The 20,780-nt window shown below is 44.6% G+C and overlaps 1 protein-coding gene across 1 annotated transcript in view; it reads right to left on the minus strand.

The window, feature by feature from the left end:
* gck (glucokinase (hexokinase 4)) overlaps positions 1–20,780 on the minus strand; it is a 51,038-nt gene that overhangs the window by 27,409 nt on the left and 2,849 nt on the right. The window contains exons 2-3 of the mRNA XM_061919500.1: positions 13,956–14,118; positions 6,415–6,569 (exon numbers count right to left, since the gene is read on the minus strand). Of these exons, the coding sequence (XP_061775484.1) occupies positions 6,415–6,569; positions 13,956–14,118 (318 nt within the window). The remainder of the gene's footprint in view (positions 1–6,414; positions 6,570–13,955; positions 14,119–20,780) is intronic.

Genomic DNA, 20,780 nt, shown 5'->3' on the forward strand with positions numbered 1-20,780 from the left:
CGAAGAGTTTACATGTTGGGTTTTTTGTTCAATCCCAGAAAGACTGCGATTTAAAGTTTAATCCTGGCTTCGTAGATAAACTGAGACCACGCCTAAACTCATTGTGTTTTTGAAACTGCACCAATTTCCTCAGAATTTTTTAACAAACTTTAAGTGTCTTTTCCAGAGGATGATTTGTGATTTGTACGTTTTCACAATGTGCTTGTTCTATTTTTGGCCAAAGTAAAAGAAAGTAAACAACCTGGAGTTGTCTGGGTATTATCTTTTACCCAACTCTCTCCTTTGAGTAACACATTAAAAGCGTTACTAAAACTGCCTTCTTTCATCTCCGTAATATCGCTAAAATTCGCTCCATTCTGTCCACTAAAGACGCTGAGATCATTATCCATGCGTTTGTTACGTCTCGTCTCAATTACTGTAATGTATTATTTTCGGGTCTCCCCATGTCGAGCATTAAAAGATTACAGTTGGTACAAAATGCGGCTGCTAGACTTTTGACAGAACAAGAAAGTTTGATGGGCTTCACGGTGGAAGAGGGGTTAGTTCGTCTGCCTCACAATACGAAGCTCCTGCAGTCCTGGGTTCAAATCCAGGCTCGGGATCTTTCTGTGTGGAGTTTGCATGTCCTCCCCGTGAATGCGTGGGTTCCCTCCGGGTACTCCGGCTTCCTCCCTCTTCCAAAGACATGCACCTGGGGATAGGTTGATTGGCAACACTAAATTGGCCCTAGTGTGTGAATGTGAGTGTGAATGTTGTCTGTCTATCTGTGTTGGCCCTGCGATGAGGTGGCGACTTGTCCAGGGTGTACCCCGCCTTCCACCCGATTGTAGCTGAGATAGGCGCCAGCGCCCCCCGCGACCCCACAAGGGAATAAGCGGTAGAAAATGGATGGAAGAAAGTTTGATCATATTACGCCTATACTGGCTCACCTGCACTGGCTTCCTGTGCACTTAAGATGTGACTTTAAGGTTTACTACTAAAATACTACACGGTCTAGCTCCATCCTATCTTGCCGATTGTATTGTACCATATGTCCCGGCAAGAAATCTGCGTTCAAAGGACTCCGGCTTATTAGTGATTCCCAAAGCCCAAAAAAAGTCTGCGGGCTATAGAGCGTTTTCATTTCGGGCTCCAGTACTCTGGAATGCCCTCCCGGTAACAGTTCGAGATGCTACCTCAGTAGAAGCATTTAAGTCTCACCTTAAAACTCATCTAGCCTTTAAATAGACTCCCTTTTTAGACCAGTTGATCTGCCGTTTATTTTCTTTTTCTCCTATGTCCCACTCTCCCTTGTGGAGGGGGTCCGGTCCGATCCGGTGGCCATGTACTGCTTGCCTGTGTATCGGCTGGGGACATCTCTGCGCCGCTGATCTGCCTCCGCTTGGGATGTTTTCCTGCTAGCTCCGCTGTGAACGGGACTCTCGCTGCTGTGTTGGATCCGCTTTGGACTGGACTTTCGCGACTGTGTTGGATCCATTATGGATTGAACTTTCACAGTATCATGTTAGACCCGCTCGACATCCATTGCTTTCCTCCTCTCCAAGGTTCTCATAGTCATCATTGTCACCGACGTCCCACTGGGTGTGAGTTTTCCTTGCCCTTATGGCCTACCGAGGATGTCGTGGTGGTTTGTGTTGTGGTTTGTGCAGCCCTTTGAGACACTAATAATTTAGGGCTATATAAGTAAACATTGATTGATTGATTGATTGATTGATTATTTTGAAGTTATCATGCCATGATTTTACCACTTGGGAATTAATTTTCCTCCATGCGGCCCCTGAGCTAAAATGAGTTTGACACCCCAGCTCTAACCACTAGGCCACTGAGTAGGATAGCTGAATCTAACGATACAAAACTTTGTGTTCATCAAGGCCTTTTTTAATCAAATGTTGTCGACAAATCTGTTTTGTTCTCCTTTGTAGTGATTATACATCCATCTCACAGGTGTGGCATATCAAGATGCTGGATTGATATAACGATAACTGCACTGGCCAATATAAAAATCAACCCTGGAAAGTGTCTTTTTACTGTAGTCTGCTGTCAGCTTGCCTAAACTCAACACTTGCTACATCTGTGGCATTGTCTCTATCAACAGGGGTCCGTGACACCTAGGGCTTCTGCAGAATTACTGCAGGGGGTCGTAAAATTTTTAGTTGATTGGACGTTTTCATACATAACATTTTACCGCAAATGTAAATTATTTTAGATATTTAATATTTAAGATAGCTACCTATTAGCACTCGAGTTCCCAGCTAGCGATTAGCGCTCCAGTTGTCAGCTAGTGATTTGCACTCTAGTTGCCAGGTAGCAATTTACAGACAAGTTGTCTACTATTGGCTATCGATCAAGTTTTTAGCTTGCGATTAGCACACTAGTTCCCCACTAGTGATTTTATCTCTAGTTGTCGCCTAGCGATGAATGCACTTGCCAGCTAGCGATCAGCTCTCTAGTTACAAGCTGGGGATTTGCGGACTAGTTGCCAGCTAGCAATTTATGCACTGGTTGCCAGCTAACGGTTAGTGGTCTAGGTCTAGTTTCTAGCTACCAATTAACAGTCTACTTCCTAGCTAGTGTAGTGGAATTTCTGACTTTCATACCATATTTATTGTCTGTTTGAGTACGAAAAAGAAAGTCTATCTAAAAGCCTATTTATGAATCACTGGGAAGCAAAATGTAAGGGAAAGTTGAATTTGGGGTGGCGCCAACCAGTCTAAGGAATGGCTTCATCTGGCCGGGACCTTCAGCTCTCACTGGATCGGTTCGCAGCCGAGTGTGAAGTGGCCGGAATGAGAATCAGCACCTCCAAATCCGAGTCCATGGTTCTCGCCCGGAAAAGGGTGGAGTGCCATCTCCGGGTTGGGGAGGAGACCCTGCCCCAAGTGGAGGAGTTCAAGTACCTAGGAGTCTTGTTCACGAGTGGGGGAAGAGTGGATCGTGAGATCGACAGGCGGATCGGTGCGGCCTCTTCAGTAATGCGGACGTTGTACCGATCCGTTGTGGTGAAGAAGGAGCTGAGCCGGAAGGCAGAGCTCTCAATTTACCGGTCGATCTACGTTCCCATTCTCACCTATGGTCATGACCTTTGAGTCATGACCGAAAGGATAAGATCACGGGTACAAGCGGCCGAAATGAGTTTCCTCCGCCGTGTGGCGGGGCTCTTCCTTAGAGATAGGGTGAGAAACTCTGTCATCCGGGAGGAGCTCAAAGTAAAGCCGCTGCTCCCTCACATCGAGAGGAGCCAGATGAGGTGGTTCGAACATCTGGTCAGGATGCCACCCAAACACCTCCCGAGGGAGGTGTTTAGGGCACGTCCAACCGATAGAAGGCCACGGGGAAGACCCAGGACACGTTGGAAAGACTATGTCTCCCGGCTGGCCTGGGAACACCTCGGGATCCCCCGGGAAGAGCTAGACGAAGTGGCTGGGGAGATGGAAGTCTGGGCTTCCTTGCTTAGGCTGCTACCCCCGCGACCCAACCTCGGATAAGCGGAAGAAGATGGATGGATGGATGGATGGATGGATGGATGGATGGATGGATGGATGGATGGCCAATCAGTCTAAGAAATGTGATGAATGCTTGTTATGACTAGGAGATCCACGATTGTGCTGGTGCCATTAGTGGCAAAACAAAAAGACCTTGAGACATGAGGGAGTCATATAAAAAAAGCCAGTGGACCAACATTTGACAGATGATTTGCATGTTTTTCGTTTGAGGACGATGTCTGTCTGCATATCGGCAATTAAATCCAACCTGTACTTTTTGATATTGGGTAAAAAAAACTTTTGTACTGAAACCACTTTGTTTGCAGTTAAGTTTCGGACCATTCCACCACAAAAATGGCGCTTGTCTTTTATTCGATTAGCACACTTTTTGACAACTAGTCATTTGAGCACTAGTTGTCGGCTAGCGATTAGTGCACCAGTTGCCAGGTTGAGATTAGCTCTCCAGTTGCTGTCTAGCAATTGGCAGACTAGTTGCCAGCTAGCAGTTTGCACACTAGTTGCCAGCTAATAGTTAGTGGTCAAGGTCTAGTTGCTGGCTAGCAATTATTAATCTAGTTCCGAACTAGCGATTACTACACGAGTTGACAACTATCAATTTCAGCTCTAGTTGTCAGCTAGAGTGCACTGTCACGCCAAATTTCTTAACGCCCACAAAAACTTTCCCCCAGGAAGAAATTTGGCGTGACAGCCCCTCTAATGCCTGAAGGACCCCAATGAGGGCGTGGCAATACCAAGTTATATGACTCTTAAGGGTAACAGCTGCAAAATTAGCAAAGCCAAAATAGCTTGAAAGGTTAGCATGCTGGAATGCTAAAACATTTTCCTCACTGTTAAGGGTTACAGCTGCAAAATTAGCGAAGCAAAAATAGCTTGAAAGGTTAGCATGCTGGAATGCTAATATTTTTTCCTCACCGTTATTTTTCACCAATGACAATCAGCCAATTATAATGCTTTTAAAACAGGCAGCTGTGTGGGCTGTTTTAAAGTCCTTCCACCCTTATTGGGGTCCTTCAAGCATTAGAGGGGCTGTCACGCCAAATGTCTTCTGGGGGGAAGGTTTTTGTAGGGGGGAAGAAATTTGGCGTGACAGCACCAGTTTCCAGCCAACAATTAGCGCTCTGGTTGCTATTTGGCGATTTTCGGATTAGTTGCCAGTTAGCAATATACAGACTCATTGCCAGTTAGCAATTAACACATTAGTTGACAGCAAGTGATTAGTGCTTTATTTGCCAGCGAACGATTTGCACGCTAGTTGCCAACTAGCCATTAGCGGTCTAGTTGCTAATTTGTGATTATTAGCACATTAGTTGCTAACTATCAATTTTAGCTCTATTTGTCTGTGAGCGATTAGTGCACCAGTTGCCAGTTGTGATTAGCATTCTAGTTGCCAGTCGATTTGCCAGCTAGCGATTTGCAGGCTAGTTGACAGCTAGCGGTGTAGTTGCTAGTTACCGATTAGCAGAGTAGTTGACAACTAGTGACTTTACCTCTAGTTGACCGCTAGTGATTATTGCATCAGCTGCCAGTTAGCAATTAGCACTCTAGTTGTCAGCTAGCTATTAAGGGTAGACTGACCATACTTTTTCTTTTCCTCGGACATGTGGGGCGGCATAGCTCGGTTGGTAGAGCGGCCGTGCCAGCATTTTGAGGGTTGCAGGTTCGATTCCCGCTTCCGCCATCCTAGTCACTGCCGTTGTGTCCTTGGGCAAGACACTTTACCCACCTGCTCCCAGTGCCACCCACACTAGTTTAAATGTAACTTAGATATTGGGTTTCACTATGTAAAGCACTTTGAGTCACTAGAGAAAAGCGCTATATAAATATAATTCACTTCACATTTCCTCTTTTGCGGGGCTGTCCGGGAGGAGTTTCTTAAATGACTCAAATGTCCGGCATTTTGAGTTTGGATTGCGTGTATTTTCAATGTACGTCCAGGGTTAAGAAGGGGTTAAAAACAAAACATATTGTGAAGGTGAGAGCGAGGGATTGATTGATTGATTGATTGATTGAGACTTTTATTGGTAGATTGCACAGTTCAGTTCATATTTCGTACAAGTGACCACAAAAAGGTAACACCCGTTAATCAATCTACGTTAATCAATTTATTGTAAAGGGAGCGGAGAGACAGACAAGACACCCAGTTTGCCTGTTTTTTTTTTATTGTATCGATTATCGCTTTCCGCCAGTGTTTTGTTTTGTTTATATTTGTCGGGTCAAATTTTCGTCCCAGTTTATTGCGTTTTTTATTTGATTCGCCAAAAGACGACGAGTTGAGTTTATACCAAAAAGTTCTATTTTGGTTTCATCTGACCACATGACATTCTCCCAATCCTCTGCTGTATCATCCATGTATCCATTTTGGTATAAACTCAACTCGTCGTGTTTGGAGGAAGAAGAATACTGAGTTGCATCCCAAGATTACCTAACATACTGTGAAGCATGGGGGTGGAAACATCATGCTTTGGGGCTGTTTTTCTGCTAAGGGGACAGGACGATTGATCCGTGTTAAGGAAAGAATGAATGGGGCCATGTATCGTGAGATTTTGAGCCAAAACCTCCTTCCATCAGTGAGAGCTTTGAATGGTTGACCAAATACTTATTTTCCACCATAATTTACAAATAAATTCTTTAAAATTCCTACAATGTGGATTCCTGGATTTTTTTTCACATTCTGTCTCTCACAGTTGAAGTGTACCTATGATGAAAATTACAGACCTCTGTCATCATTTTAAGTGGGAGAACTTGCACAATCGGTGGCTGACTAAATACTTTTTTGCCCCACTGTATATGTGTCCTCTTTTTGAGATTTCAGACTATGGTCAGGGCATTAAGGCTATTATTTAAATATCTTAGTATTGCACAATAATAAGGCACCTCTATGACACCATTTTTTAAAAGATTTATAACTCACCATCTCAGCCGTCCCAGTCATGGCATCTTCAGGTATGGAGTACATCTGGTTGTTGGTTTCTACCTTCCAGCTCCTCTCCTGGTCTGCACCCACCTTGACCAGCATCACACGGAAGTTGGTCCCTCCAAGGTCCAGAGCCAAGAAGTCGCCGACCTCTGTCCCGAACACAAATGTCAACAAACGGACAGTAGCGATTGAATTTGCACAATTCTTGATCAAATCCAGGGCAGAGACCATGCATGAGATGAGTGTGCGTGAGCCAATGCACAGACAATGAACTGCAGAAACATGTCAAAGGGCAAGGTGCACTAAGGTGCTAGTACCAGTAAATATCTTTAAATTGGACTTTCGGACTAAGAAAAAACTGTGAATACTTTTACAACAAAGTAACATATTTTCCTGGATAGGAAAAGGAACATGGAATTAATATACAAATAAATATTGGTAAGACCATAAATGGTACTCGGTTTTATAATAAAACATGCTACTGTTCGCAGCCGAGTGTGAAGCGACCGGAATGAGAATCAGCACCTCCAAGTCCGAGTCCATGGTGGAGACCCTGCCCCAAGTGGAGGAGTTCAAGTACCTAGGAGTCTTGTTCACGAGTGAGGGAAGAGTGAATCGTGAGATCGACAGGCGGATCGGTGCGGCGTCTTCAGTAATGCGGACGTTGTACCGATCCGTTGTGGTGAAGAAGGAGCTGAGCCGGAAGGCAAAGCTCTCAATTTACCGGTCGATCTACGTTCCCATCCTCACCTATGGTCATGAGCTTTGGGTCATGACCGAAAGGATAAGATCATGGGTACAAGCGGCCGAAATGAGTTTCCTCCACCGTGTGGCGGGGGCTCTCCCTTAGAGATAGGGTGAGAAGCTCTGCCATCCGGGAGGAACTCAAAGTAAAGCCGCTGCTCCTCCACATGGAGAGGATCCAGATGAGGTGGTTCGGGCATCTGGTCAGGATGCCACCCGAACGGTAGGAGGCGACGGGGAAGACCCAGGACAGGTTGGGAAGACTATGTCTCCCGGCTGGCCTGGGAACGCCTTGGGATCCCCCGGGAAGAGCTGGGGAGAGGGAAGTCTGGGTTTCCCTGCTTAGGCTGTTGCCCCCGCGACCCGACCTCGGATAAGCGGAAGAAGATGGATGGATGGATGGATGTTACTGTCAATGAGACTAAGAAGTAATTAGTGTCATCGCTATTAATCTGTTCCAATGGGTCATTTGAAAACCGAATTGTATGGAAACCAAAACAACTCTTCCCATTAGAAGCAATGTAAATCCAAATAACCAAAATAGAAAATGGATGGATGGATAACCCCTTTTGCACATAATAATTATAGCTGTATGTAAAAAAAACAATAATAAAATGCCTTTAGATGACAAATGAAATTGATTAAATTAGCATCATTTTTTTGAAGACCCTTGACGGCGACGAACGGCAAGGTCAGGGGTGGCGGTGGGGGGAACAAATGCCATCTCTGTATTTTGCTATGACTTATTTCCTGAATTCAAGAGTATTTCTCACCTTCTTAATCAACATGCTCACAACTTTGTTTACAACTGATAAAAACCACACACGTCTAAGACAACTTTGCTCTTTGAAAAACTACGAAAGACAGCCGTCAAGCACCATTTAATCTTTAATTGTTTTTTTATACTTACTGTGATGAATTCAGTGACACTTTGGAAACAGAAACTCTAAACCTCTTGTTGACTTTGGTTGGACTATTACTAAAAATGTATTCGGCTATACGGTGGGTTATTTTACTGCTGTAGTCAAGAAAAAAAGAAATAGGGCTCTAGTGTGTGCTTAATTGTACTAAAACCAAGACTGAGGTATTTGAAAACAAAATTTTTACCTTAAGTAAATTGTTTACTTTTTCAGGATATCCTCCTAATGTGCAACCTTTATTAACGTCGCAAGGATTAAAAAGTGAAGTAAACAACCTCAAAAGTAGTAAGGTAGTAGTAGAGCCAAACTTTTTGAAAAATTGGACTAATTTAGCGCATGGACATGTACTGAGTGCCTCACCAGCCATGAACCTCACCCGCAGCTCAGTGCATTAAGTGACTAGAAAAGCACTCGGAGAGAAGGCCTGATCTTCCAAAAACAAAAAAGTCCTTCATCCAGACGGTGATGCAGATCAGCCCCATAATGTAATGACTTGTCTATTTCTGACATTTCCTGAAAGTTTTTCTGAAAGGTCAATAAAAATGTGGCCATAATGTTTTCAGCTATCTGTATGTAAATAAAATAAAATGAGCTGAGATAGGTTCCGGCACCCCCCGCTACCTCGAAAGAGACAAGCGGTAGGAAATGGATGGATGAATGGATGGATACACACACACACACACACACACACACAGAAACCTCAAGGTAATGTAACATAGTAATAATGAACCAGATCTGGCACAAAATCGAATCAGTTTTTCTTTATCCCAGTGATTCTCAAACTGTGGTACTTGTACCACTAGTGGCACGTGGGCTCCATCTTATTTCCCTATATTCGTGTTCAAACTGTTACAGTGGCCAAAAATATGAAATACAACTGTTGAATAAAACCACTGCCTTGTTTAAATAAATAGTTAGGCCTACTACACTACTGTATTTTAATGTTGGTCATTAAGGTACTTGGAGGGACAAGTTTTTTCGAGGTGGTACTTGGTGAAAACCACTGCTTTAGCTCATTTGGGAATTTTCCTAAAGGTTTCCTGTATATCCACCTGTGGAGGTGGGGGGGGGGGGGGGGCTGCGGCCCTGCAGCGAAGTGGGGTGTGCCGGGACGGGCCTCGAAATCAGCGATAGGTGCCCACCTGTGCCTGGTTATCTAATCACCTGTCGCTCTATTATAAGCAGCAGCCAGGAGAAGAGACGTGGTGGAGTGGGAGTTGGAGCTGGAGGGGAGTTGGAGTGATAGCGAGAGTGTGACAGACACAAACAGACAATTGCTGAAAAGTAACACAAAGAGACATTATTTAGGAAATAAATCTTCATTGTGAATCTGAACTGGGCTCTCATGTCGGTGATTGGTGGTCTGAAGAACCCACTGAGGGGAAACCTCCACAATTTGGCGCCCAACCAAGCCGGACCACATGAGGCGGAAGACATCGACCTCCTGACGGCTCTTGCGAGCGTGCTCGCGGAGGTGACAGCAGCCAACCACCAGCAGATGGAGGCCGTCTGCCAGCAAAGGGCCCAGCAGGCCCAAATCCTACAAGCCCTGGCGGACTGAGGGGGAGCGGCACAGCTAACAGAAGCGACCGTCGTCATACAGCGCATTGGGGAGGAGGAGGACATCCATGCATTTGTAGACATTTTTGTGGCCACGGGAGAGGCATGCGCGTGGCCGAAGGAAGAGTGGGGGGTGAGACTCTTGCCACTGCTGACGGGGGAGGCACAGAGTGCGGCGCTCAGCCTTCCGGCGGCCTCCCATGTACACTTACCGGACCTGAGGAGGGCAGTGCTGGACCGGACCGGGGGAACCGCTGAGGACCACCGATGCCGGTAACGGATGATGCGCTTGGGGAGCGAGGACCGCCAATTCATGCTGGGTCAGCAGCTCCAAGAGGTGGCGACGCTGAGGGAGCGGATCGTTGTGTTACAATTCGTGGAGGCAATCCCTGCGCGGATGGCAAACTGGGTCCGGTATGACTGGCCCCGAGACCTGGCAGCGGCGGTGACCCTCCCCGAGGACCACCAGACAGTGCACTGCGAGGCGCGACTAGCACCCACACCGCACGGACCGAGAGCGTAATAGGAGGAGGTCGTATTGCAGGTCTTAAGGCGCTACTCATATGACTCTCCCTCTGCTCTTTGTCTGCGGGTCCCGGCTGCTGCTTGTACGACATTTCCTGCGCAGACGGCCCCTCAAATGCCTGGGCAGGCATGCTGGAGACATGGGCGGCCCGGTCACGCGCGTCAGGGACCTCTGCGGGAGGTGGGTGATCCGGGTTGCCGGCCCTCCAGTGACCGCCCCAGGCCCGGGTGAGACATATACCGGTAAGGTAACAAGGGGGTACATACCTGGCAATGGTGGATTCAGGCTGCGAGCAGTCCATGATCCACCAGAACCTGGTTCGACCCGCGGCTTTGAGGCAGGAAACACGGGTGAAAATTAGATGTGTTCATGGGGATGTGCACGAGTACCCTGTGGTGCCAGTGGTAATTTGGTTTGATGGGCAAAAGTACAGTGTCAAGGTTGCTGTAAGAACGCACCTTATGCACCCCGTAATTTTGGGTACAAATTGACCAGGGTTTAACCATTTAGTGAAACAATGTATAGGGGTTCTCAGTGGCGACGCGGGTGCATCCGACACTGCCGAGAGGGAACCGGTTCCCCCCGCTGGCACCCTACAGAGGATTTCCCCCTCGAGCGGTCCCGGGATGGCACTCTGCGCTCGGCCTGGGACCAGGTGGCTTCCATCGACGGTCAGCTGGTGTGCCCGGGAACAGCGCAGGTATTTCCTCATTTTACAATCATTAGGGATAGATTATACCAAGTGAGCCGTGACACTCAGACAGGAGAGGAAATCACCCAGTTGTTAGTGCCGAAACGCCACCGGGAAAATCCGCGCACTTCAACCCCATGGTTGGTCACTTGAGGTATGATAAGACACTCAATCGGGTAATGGTTCGATTCTATTGGCCGGCATCCGGGCAGACATGCGCCGCTGGTGTGCTGCCTGCCCAGACTGCCAACTGGTCAATCCGGCGACCACCCCCATGGTGCCCTTGCGCCCATTACCACTCATTGAGGTCCCCTTCGAAAGAATTGGCATGGACCTCATCGGACTATTCCACCCGAGCACACGGGGGTATCGTTTCACGCTAGTCCTGATGGATTACGCAACCCGGTATCCCGAAGCAGTTGCTGCTGCGCTCCATCTCTGCAAAAATTGTGGCGCAAGCACTGTTTCAGATCATCTCCCGAGTCGGAATCCCGAAAGAGATTCTGACTGACCAGGGCACGTCCTTTATGTCACGCACGATAAAGAAACTATACAGATTATTGGGAATTAGAGGGATCCGCACCAGCGTATACCACCTGCAAACGGACGGGCTGGTGGAGCGGCTAAATACGACGTTGAAAACCATGATCCGTAAGTTTACGCACAAGGACAAACCAAATTGGGATAAATGGTTAGAGCCACTACTGTTTGCAATGGGGGAGGTACCCCAGGCATCAGCAGGATTTGCACCTTTTGAATTATTATACGGCAGTAGGCCGTGCAGGGTTTTGGAAATTATTAAAGAAAGCTGGGAGGTGGGTTCAAGCCCCAGCAAAAATGAAATTCAATACATCATGGACCTCCGAGCAAAACTCCACATGGTGGGGCACTTGTCGCGCGAGAATTTGCTCTGTGCCCAGGAACGTCAACAGCGCTTGTGTAACGGGAGGACTTAGCTAAGAAAATTTTCACCGGGAGAAGAAGTGCTTGTGTTACTTCCAACGTCCAGCTGGAAATTACTCACCAGGTGGCAAGGACCATTTGAGGTCACACGGCAAGTGGGTGATGTGGATTATGAGGTCCGATGCTCGGACCGGGGTGGAGGCACTCAAATTTACCATCTAAACCGCCTGAAAGCATTGGAGGAGGCGGAGCCTGTCTCCATGGTGACGGTGGTCGAGGAGGAGGAGGAGTTTGGGCCACAGATCCTGCGCTCTGTCCAACCCCCCACCCTCCTTTGTGATAATCAGCTCACGTTAGCGCAGAAAGCAGATGTTGCCAAGCTTCAGCAGCACTTTTCTGTTCTCCACTTGGCCGGGCCGCACGGACCTCATCCAACATCATATTGAGACGAGCCTGGGTGTTACCATCTAAACCGCCGCTACAGGCTCCCCGGACACAAATACAAAGTAGTTTGGGAGGCATTGAAATCCGTGCTGGAGTTGGGGGTAATAGAAGAATCCCACAATGCGTGGTGCAGCCCCATCGTTCTGGTAGGGAAGAAGGATGGGTTTGTGCAGTTCTGTGTGGATTATTGCAAGGTAATGAGGTATCATGTTTTTACGCGAACCCAATGCCCCGGGTCGACGAGCTCCTGGATTGGCTGGGAACTGCTCGTTTTTTTACGACACCGTATTTGACCAGATTCCTTTGTCGACAGAGTCCAACGAAAAAACAGCCTTTTCCACTCCGGAAGGTTTATACCAATTTGTGACACTTCTGTTTGGCTTGTTTGGTACGCCCGCCACCTTCCAGCGCCTCATTGAGCAGGTGCTGCGCCCTCACGCTACATACGCGGCAGCCTACATGGATGACGTCTTCATCCAAAGTAGTGGCTGGAAAGAGCACATTCAGCGGGTGGGGGCAGTGCTCGAGTCCCTGAGGGAGACGGGGCTCACTGCCAAGCCGGCGAAGTGTGCAGTTGGCCGGAGGGAAGTACAGTATTTGGGGTACCACATGGGAGGGGGGAAGGTGTGCCCGCAGGTGGACAAAACAGCAGCAATTGCGGACTGCTCAAACCCCAAGACCAAAAAAGAGGTGAGGCAGTAGTGGGGGATGGCGGGCTACTACCGGAGGTTTATCCCTTGGTTTGCGGACCTGACCAGCCCACTAACTGACCTCACCCGGAAGGGTGCTCCAGATCTGGTCCAGTGGACGGAGCAGTGCCAGCAGGCGTATGAGAGGGTAAAAAAGGCCCCCTGCAAGGAGCCGGTCCTGCACATGCCTGATTTTTATCTCCCGTTTGTCTGGAGGCTGACGCGTCAGGCAGAGGACTGGGAGCTGTTTTGTTCCAGCGGGTGGAGGGCGTCGACCGCCCCATCCTTTTCATCAACAGAAGCTCATCAGAAAGAGAGGCTAGATATAGCACAGTGGAGAAAGAGTGCCTCGCCATCTGGTGGGCGGTTGTGGCCCTACGATACTACCTTTTGGGCGGCTCACTCATTCTTTGGCCGGACCACAAACCCCTCCAGTGGCTCCACCGCATAAAAAATGCCAACCCGCGGATCACCCATTGGTATCTAGCTTTACACTTTTAGAGTGATCCACAGACCGGGGGCGCAATTGGCCGTGGCCGAATTACTCTCCCGCTCCCTCACGGGGATGTGGGGTAGTAGGCGCGGCCGGATGGCTTCCCGGCCTGTGTCTGGCGGTGGAGGAATATGGAGGGGGCTTGGCCTGTAGGCCTGCAGCAAAGCAGGGTGTGCCAGGACTGGCCTCAAAATCAGCGACAGGTGCGTAGATGGCCCACCTGGACCTGTTTATCTAAATACCTGTCGCTCTGTTATAAGCAGCAGCCAAGAGGAGAGACATGGTATAGTGGGAGTTGGAGCTGGAGGGGAGTTGGAATGAGAGCGAGAGTGCGACAGAGACAATCACACAATTGTTAAAAAGAGGAACACAAAGAGACATTATTAAGGAAATAAATCTTCATTGTGAATCTGAACTGGGCTCTCATGTCGGTGATTAGTGGTCTGAAGAACCCACTGGGGGGCGACCTCCACACCGCCCATGACTTTTTTGAGTTATTTTGAGGACTGACTCAAGACAAACCAACAACAACAATTGCATCAAGCAGGATTTGATGGCGGTTTACCTGATCCCTCTGGAGTGGAGCAAACATAAGTGGGCAACATTTTGACGCTGGCTTCTTCGTGCGTTTCTAAACGCAATCCTCTGTCCATCTCTCTCTGCATCCTCTTCATGATCTCTTTCAGTTCTTCTTTTTTCAGCCTGAACTCGGACAGGACTTGATCTACCTGCGACCAAAACAAGAGATGACCACGATGAACACAATAAAAGAACTGGGTTGTGACATCTCAATACCCTAACAGTACGTTTCTTTGACATCTTACCATCAATTGAACACTATTGACCGCAGGACTGACACTACCAGACGTCTTCACCGTCTTCTCCAGATAAGAGGTGGCACACGGCATTTTTACCAGCAAACGTTAGGTGTGTCGTGAGTGTGTGTTTTTATCCAAGCAGTCAGTCAAGTGGGAGTGCCACTGAATGAGGCTCATCTATTTTTATGCAACAGGTGACGAAGTGGGCCGGCCTCGCCAAAACACCATCTATCACTCGTGTGCATGTGAGTGTGTACGTGTCCTGCACTTAAACATCCCATTAGCAAATGTAACCTACTTTTAAGACTCACTAATACAACCTGCAGTTATTTCAGTAATAAAGCTTTACAAACATGTGATAAATGTTTTTGATCCAAGTATAAGATTTTTTAACGTCACATTTTATTGCCATTTGCATTTTTTTTATCAGATGGTTTTTGCATGCATTTGTGTATTTGTATTTTGAAAATAAAATTTTAACATTAACTCATCATAAAACATTGGGGTTGTACAAAATATAAAAAATAGAGAATTTAAATAAAGACATACTGCATATAAATAGTAAAAACATAAAAATGTAGTACACAATATTGTATCATTTTTGATCATATTTTCATATTTGAAATGAACTTACCTACTTAAATTCAGTGATGGGCAGAAACAAGACACGTAGCAAAGCTATGTAGTTTGCCGTATTTCCTTGAATTGCCGCAGGGCATATAGTATGCGCCTGCCTTGAATTACTGCCGGGTCAAACTCGCTTTGCAAAATAATTAGCGCATGCTTAGTATTACCGCCTGGTCAAACTCGTGACGTCACAATTTACATTTCCCCTGTCATCATTTTCAAAATGGAGGAGGCTGATTTCAATACCGGTAATTTGAAATCACATAAAGGGAAGAAGATTAAGAGCTATTCAGTAGGATTTAAGGTCCAAGCTTACATCACACTCAAATTTTTACTGCATGCCTTTGGTAAGTGCCGGAGTGAGAAGGGGTTTTAAAATAATTAGCGCATGCTTACTTTACCGCATGCCTTTGGTAAGCGCAGGAGTGAGAAGAGGTTTTAAATTAATTAGCGGCCCGGCGGCAATTCAAGGAAATATGGTAACTACATTTTCCAGTAGCATAGCTGCTTTTTTAACTTTTTAGCTTTTCCTGTACCTTAGCCACCTTTAGACCCATGAAGCTAGGAAGCTACATAAGATCCTAAGTCAAACTCATTTTAGCTCAGGGGCCGCATGGAGGAAAATCTGTGCACACGCGGGCCAGACTATTAAAATCATGGCATTAAAACTAAAAAATAAAAAACAACTTCAGATTGTTTTCTTTGTCTTACTTCGGCCAAAAATAGAACAAACACATTCTGAAAATATTACAACAAAAAAAGAGAAAAAAATACCAACAGCGGTAAAGATTGGATTAATGAAGGAAAAATGAAAGTGAATGAATGTTTAAAACTGAATAAATGTACATACAGTGGGGCAAAAAAGTATTTAGTCAGCCACCAATTGTGCAAGTTCTCCCACTTAAAATGACGACAGAGGTCTGTAATTTTCATCATAGGTACACTTCAACTGTGAGAGACAGAATGTGAAGAAAAAAATCCAGGAATTCACATTGTAGGAATTTTAAGGAATTTATTTGTAAATTATGGTGGAAAATAAGTATTTGGTCAACCATTCAAAGCTCTCACTGATGGAAGGAGGTTTTGGCTCAAAATCTCACGATACATGGCCCCATTCATTCTTTCCTTAACACGGATCTATCGTGCTGTCCCCTTAGCAGAAAAACAGCCCCAAAGCATGATGTTTCCACCCCCATGCTTCACAGTAGGTGTGGTGTTCTTGGGATGCAACTCAGTATTCTTCTTCCTCCAAACACGGCGAGTTGAGTTTATACCAAAATGGATACATGGATGATACAGCAGAGGATTGGGAGAATGTCATGTGGTCAGATGAAACCAAAATAGAACTTTTTGGTTTAAACTCAACTCGTCGTGTTTGGAGGAAGAAGAATACTGAGTTGTTTGTCATTGACCATTTTCTTCAAATCACACCACAGATTATTAATCTAATTCCAAGCACCATGCCATTGACATTATATCTTTCTTCAAAAAACGTTATTAACATTTTTGCTCTATGGCATTAAACATTATTTCATCATCCCCAGACATCCTTTTGATTGATGGAAAAAGAAAAGTGTCCAAAATGTCAATTTAAGTATGTGCATTTATTGAAGATCTAATGACAGCCATCTTCCAAGTGCCATAACCTGACATGAACTTTTGCATGTTTTCTTCAGGCATTTGTCTTTATAAATCTCATAAGAACGGTACCAAAGAAAAGTTCCAGCATCATCATCTTGCCCAATGCGATTCGCGATTCATCAATGAATGTGACTTTTATCCAGTAATCCATAGTCCAAGATTGCTTTTCCTTAGCCCTTTGTAACTTTGTTCTTTCCTGTTTAGCTGTTAATGATGGCTTTTATTTAGCTTTTTCTGTATTTAAATCCCATTTCCTATAGACTGTTTCTTCCATGATGATGACTCCAGTTTCCGCCCATTTGTTCTTCATTTGTTTTGCAGTGCATTTTCTGCTTTCAAGACATATTGCTTCATGTTTACTATCTTAACGCTTTGTTGATTTCCTTGGACAACCTGTATGCTTGCTATTCAGAACCTTCCGATGCGTTTAGTACTTGGTCCAGATTTTAGACACAGCTGACAGTGAACAATTAACATATTTTGAAACATTCTTGAAGGTTTTTGATAATCCTATCCTTTGTTTCAATTGATATCTCTCATGTTGGAGCCATGATGTACCAACCCCATTTCTATATGAGTTGGGAAATTGTATTAGATGTAAATATAAACGGAATACAATGATTTGCAAATCCTTTTCAACCCATATTCAATTGAATGCACTAAAAAAACAAGATATTTGATGTTCAAAGTCAGAGACTTTATTTATTTTTTTTGCAAAAAATAATTAACTTATAATTTCATGGCTGCAACACGTGCCAAAGTAGTTAGGAAAGGACATGTTCACCACTGTATTACATCACCTTTTCTTTTAACAACACTCAATAAACGTTCGGGAACTGATGAAACTAATTGTTGAAGCTTTGAAAGTGGAATTCTTTCCCATTCTTGTTTTATGTAGAGCCTCAGTCGTTCAACAGTCCAGGGTCTCCCCTGTTGTATGTTACGCTTCATAATACGCCACACATTTTCGATGGGAGACAGGTCTGGACTGCAGGTGTGCCAGGAAAGTACCCGCACTCTTTTTTTACAAAGCCACGCTGTTGTAACACTTGTCTTGCTGAAATAAGCAGGGGCGTCCATGATAACATTGCTTGGATAACAATATATGTTGCTCCAAAACCTGTATGGACCTTTCAGCATTAATGGCGCCTTCACAGATGTGTAAGTTACCCATGCCTTGGGCACTAATACACCCCCAAACCATCACAGATGCTGGCTTTTGAACTTTGTGCCTGAAACAATCCGAATGGTTATTTTCCTCTTTGTTCTGGAGGACACCACGTCCTCTGTTTCCAAATATAATTCGAAATGTGGACTTGTCAGACCACAGAACACCTTTCCACTTTGCATCATTCCATCTTAGATGAGCTCGGGCCCAGTCAAGCCGGTGGCGTTTCAGGATATTGTTGATAAGTGGCTTTGGCTTTACATTGTAGAGTTTTAACTTGCACTTACAGATGTAGCAACAAACTGTAGTTACTGACAGTGGTTTTATGAAGTGTTCCTGAGCCATGTGGTGATATCCTTTAAACACAGATGTCGTTTTTTTGATGCAGTACCGCCTGAAGGATCAAAAAAACGTAATATCATCGCTTACGTGCAGTGATTTCTCCAGATTCTCTGGACTTTTTGATGATTTTACGGGCCGTAGATGGTAAAATCCTTAAATTCCTTGCAATAGCTCGTTGAGAAATGTTGTTCTAAAACTGTTCGACAATTTGCTTACAAATTGGTGACCCTCGCCCCATCCTTGTTTGTGAATTACTTAGCATTTAATGGAAGCTGTTTTTATACCCAATCATGGCATCCACCTGTTCTCAATTAGCCTGCACACTTGTGGGATGTTCCATATAAGTGTTTGATGAGCAGTCCTCAACTTTATCAGTATTTATTGCCACCTTTCTCAACTTCTTTGTCACGTGTTGCTGGCTTCAAATTCTAAAGTTAATGATTATTTGCACAAAAAAAATGTTTATCAGTTTGAACATCAAATATGTTGTCTTTGTAGCATATTCAACTGAATATGGGTTGAAAATGATTTGCAAATCATTGTATTCCGTTTATATTTACATCTAACACAATTTCCCAACTCATATGGAAACAGGGTTTGTGTGTCAATTCACCTAGTGCAACAGCATTGGTGTGAACATTACTGTTTAACTGCAGACTAATTAGTACATTTAAACTGATGAGGGTGTTAGTTTTGAAATGAAAATCAACACATTGTTTCCATAATTGTTTCTACTCTGCTTGATTGAAATATTAAACTGTTACTGACAAACTACCCACATTTTACATTCTTGATTTATTTCAGTGTTTTTAAAACCAGAAAGTTGCCATTTGAAATTATATACTGTAGTTATTGATTATATGATATGATATGACATAGGATTATGACATAGTTTTGTGTCAGGTCTGATATCTCTTTTTTTTCCTCCAACATTTAACAACTGAGTGAACATCCTCCAAGTCGAACAAATCCATCATTTGTGCCACAGGCTGTAGTACGATTCAGTCAAGCAAAAAATGATCAATTTCAAACAAAATTGAGCAAACCCTGTGTACATAATATCCAACCACTGTATTTGTGTACAAACCCCGTTTCCATATGAGTTGGGAAATTGTGTTAGAGGTAAATATAAACGGAATACAATGATTTGTAAACCCTTTTCAACCCATATTCAATTGAATGCAATACAAAGACAAAATATTTGATGTTCAAACTCATAAACTTTATTTTTTTTTTGCAAATAAAAATTAACTTAGAATTTCATGGCTGCAACACGCGCCAAAGTAGTTGGGAAAGGGCATGTTCACCACTGTGTTACATCACCTTTTCTTTTAACAACACTCAATAAACGTTTGAGAACTGAGGAAACTAATTGTTGAAGCTTTGAAAGTGGAATTATTTCTCATTCTTGTTTTATGTAGAGCTTCAGTCGTTCAACAGTCTGAATGTGCCTTGGCATTGCCTTGCTGAAATAAGCAGGGGCATCCATGAAAAAGACGTCGCTTGGATGGCAGCATATGTTGTTCCAAAAAATGTATGTACCTTTCTTAATTAATGGTGCCTTCACAGATGTGTAAGTTACCCATGCCTTGGGCACTAATGCATCCCCATACCATCACGGATGCTGACTTTTGAACTTTGTGTCAATAATAGTCTGGATGGTTCGCTTCCCCTTTGGTCCGGATGACACGATGTCGAATATTTCCAAAAACAATTTGAAATGTGGACTCGTCAGACCACAGAACGCTTTTCCACTTTGCATCAGTCGATTTTTGGTGATCTCAGGCCCAGAGAAGCTTTTGCTTTGCATAGTAGAGCTTTAACTTGCACTTACAGATGTAGCGACAAACTGTATTTAGTGACAGTGATTTTCTGACGTGTTCCTGAGCCAATGTGGTGATATCCTCTAGAGATTGATGTCGGTATTCTTCTTCCTCCAAACACGACGAGGTGAGTTTATACCAAAAAGTTCTATTTAGGTTTCATTGACCACATGACATTCTCCCAATCCTCTGCTGTATATCATCCATGTATCCATTTTTGTTTAAACTCAACTCGTCGTGTTTGGAGGAAGAAGAATACTGAGTTGCATCCCAAGAACACCATACCTACTGTGAAGCATGGGGGTGGAAACATCATGCTTTGGGGCTGTTTTTCTGATAAGGGGACAGGACGATTGATCCGTGTTAAGGAAAGAATGAATGAGGCCATGTATCGTGGGATTTTGAGCCGAAACCTCCTTCCATCAGTGAGAGCTTTGAATGGTTGACCAAACACTTATTTTCCACCATAATTTACAAATGAATTCTTTAAAATTCCTACAATGTGAATTCCTGGATTTTTTTTCACATTCTGTCTCTCACAGTTGAAGTGTACCTATGATGAAAATTAAAAACCTCTGTCATCATTTTAAGTGGGAGAACTTGCACAATCGGTGGCTGACTAAATACTTTTTTGCCCCACTGTACATGAAAAGGAGTGGGGTCTAACTAGAGACCCTCACAACAAGTATGTTGTTGTTTGGGATGATAGGATAGGATACGATACAATTTGTTTATCCCACAAATTCTGTTGCTGTGGTGCACATTTTACATGAAGTAACAAAAGTAATATTTGCCACTCTAAGAGTTCCTTTCTTTGCTACATTGCAAGCGAAGATATTTGCTCAGATATAGATAAAAATATGTGAAAAGACAGACAGGAACGTTTGGATGCGCATGAATGCTTTGTATGCAGTACTTCGTATGTAGTATGGTCATGTACTACAGTATTGTTTACCATAGGGTGTTTCTTA

This window comes from Nerophis ophidion, linkage group LG01 (assembly GCF_033978795.1).
Source record: "Nerophis ophidion isolate RoL-2023_Sa linkage group LG01, RoL_Noph_v1.0, whole genome shotgun sequence".
In the NCBI taxonomy this organism is placed as follows: Eukaryota; Metazoa; Chordata; class Actinopteri; order Syngnathiformes; family Syngnathidae; genus Nerophis; species Nerophis ophidion.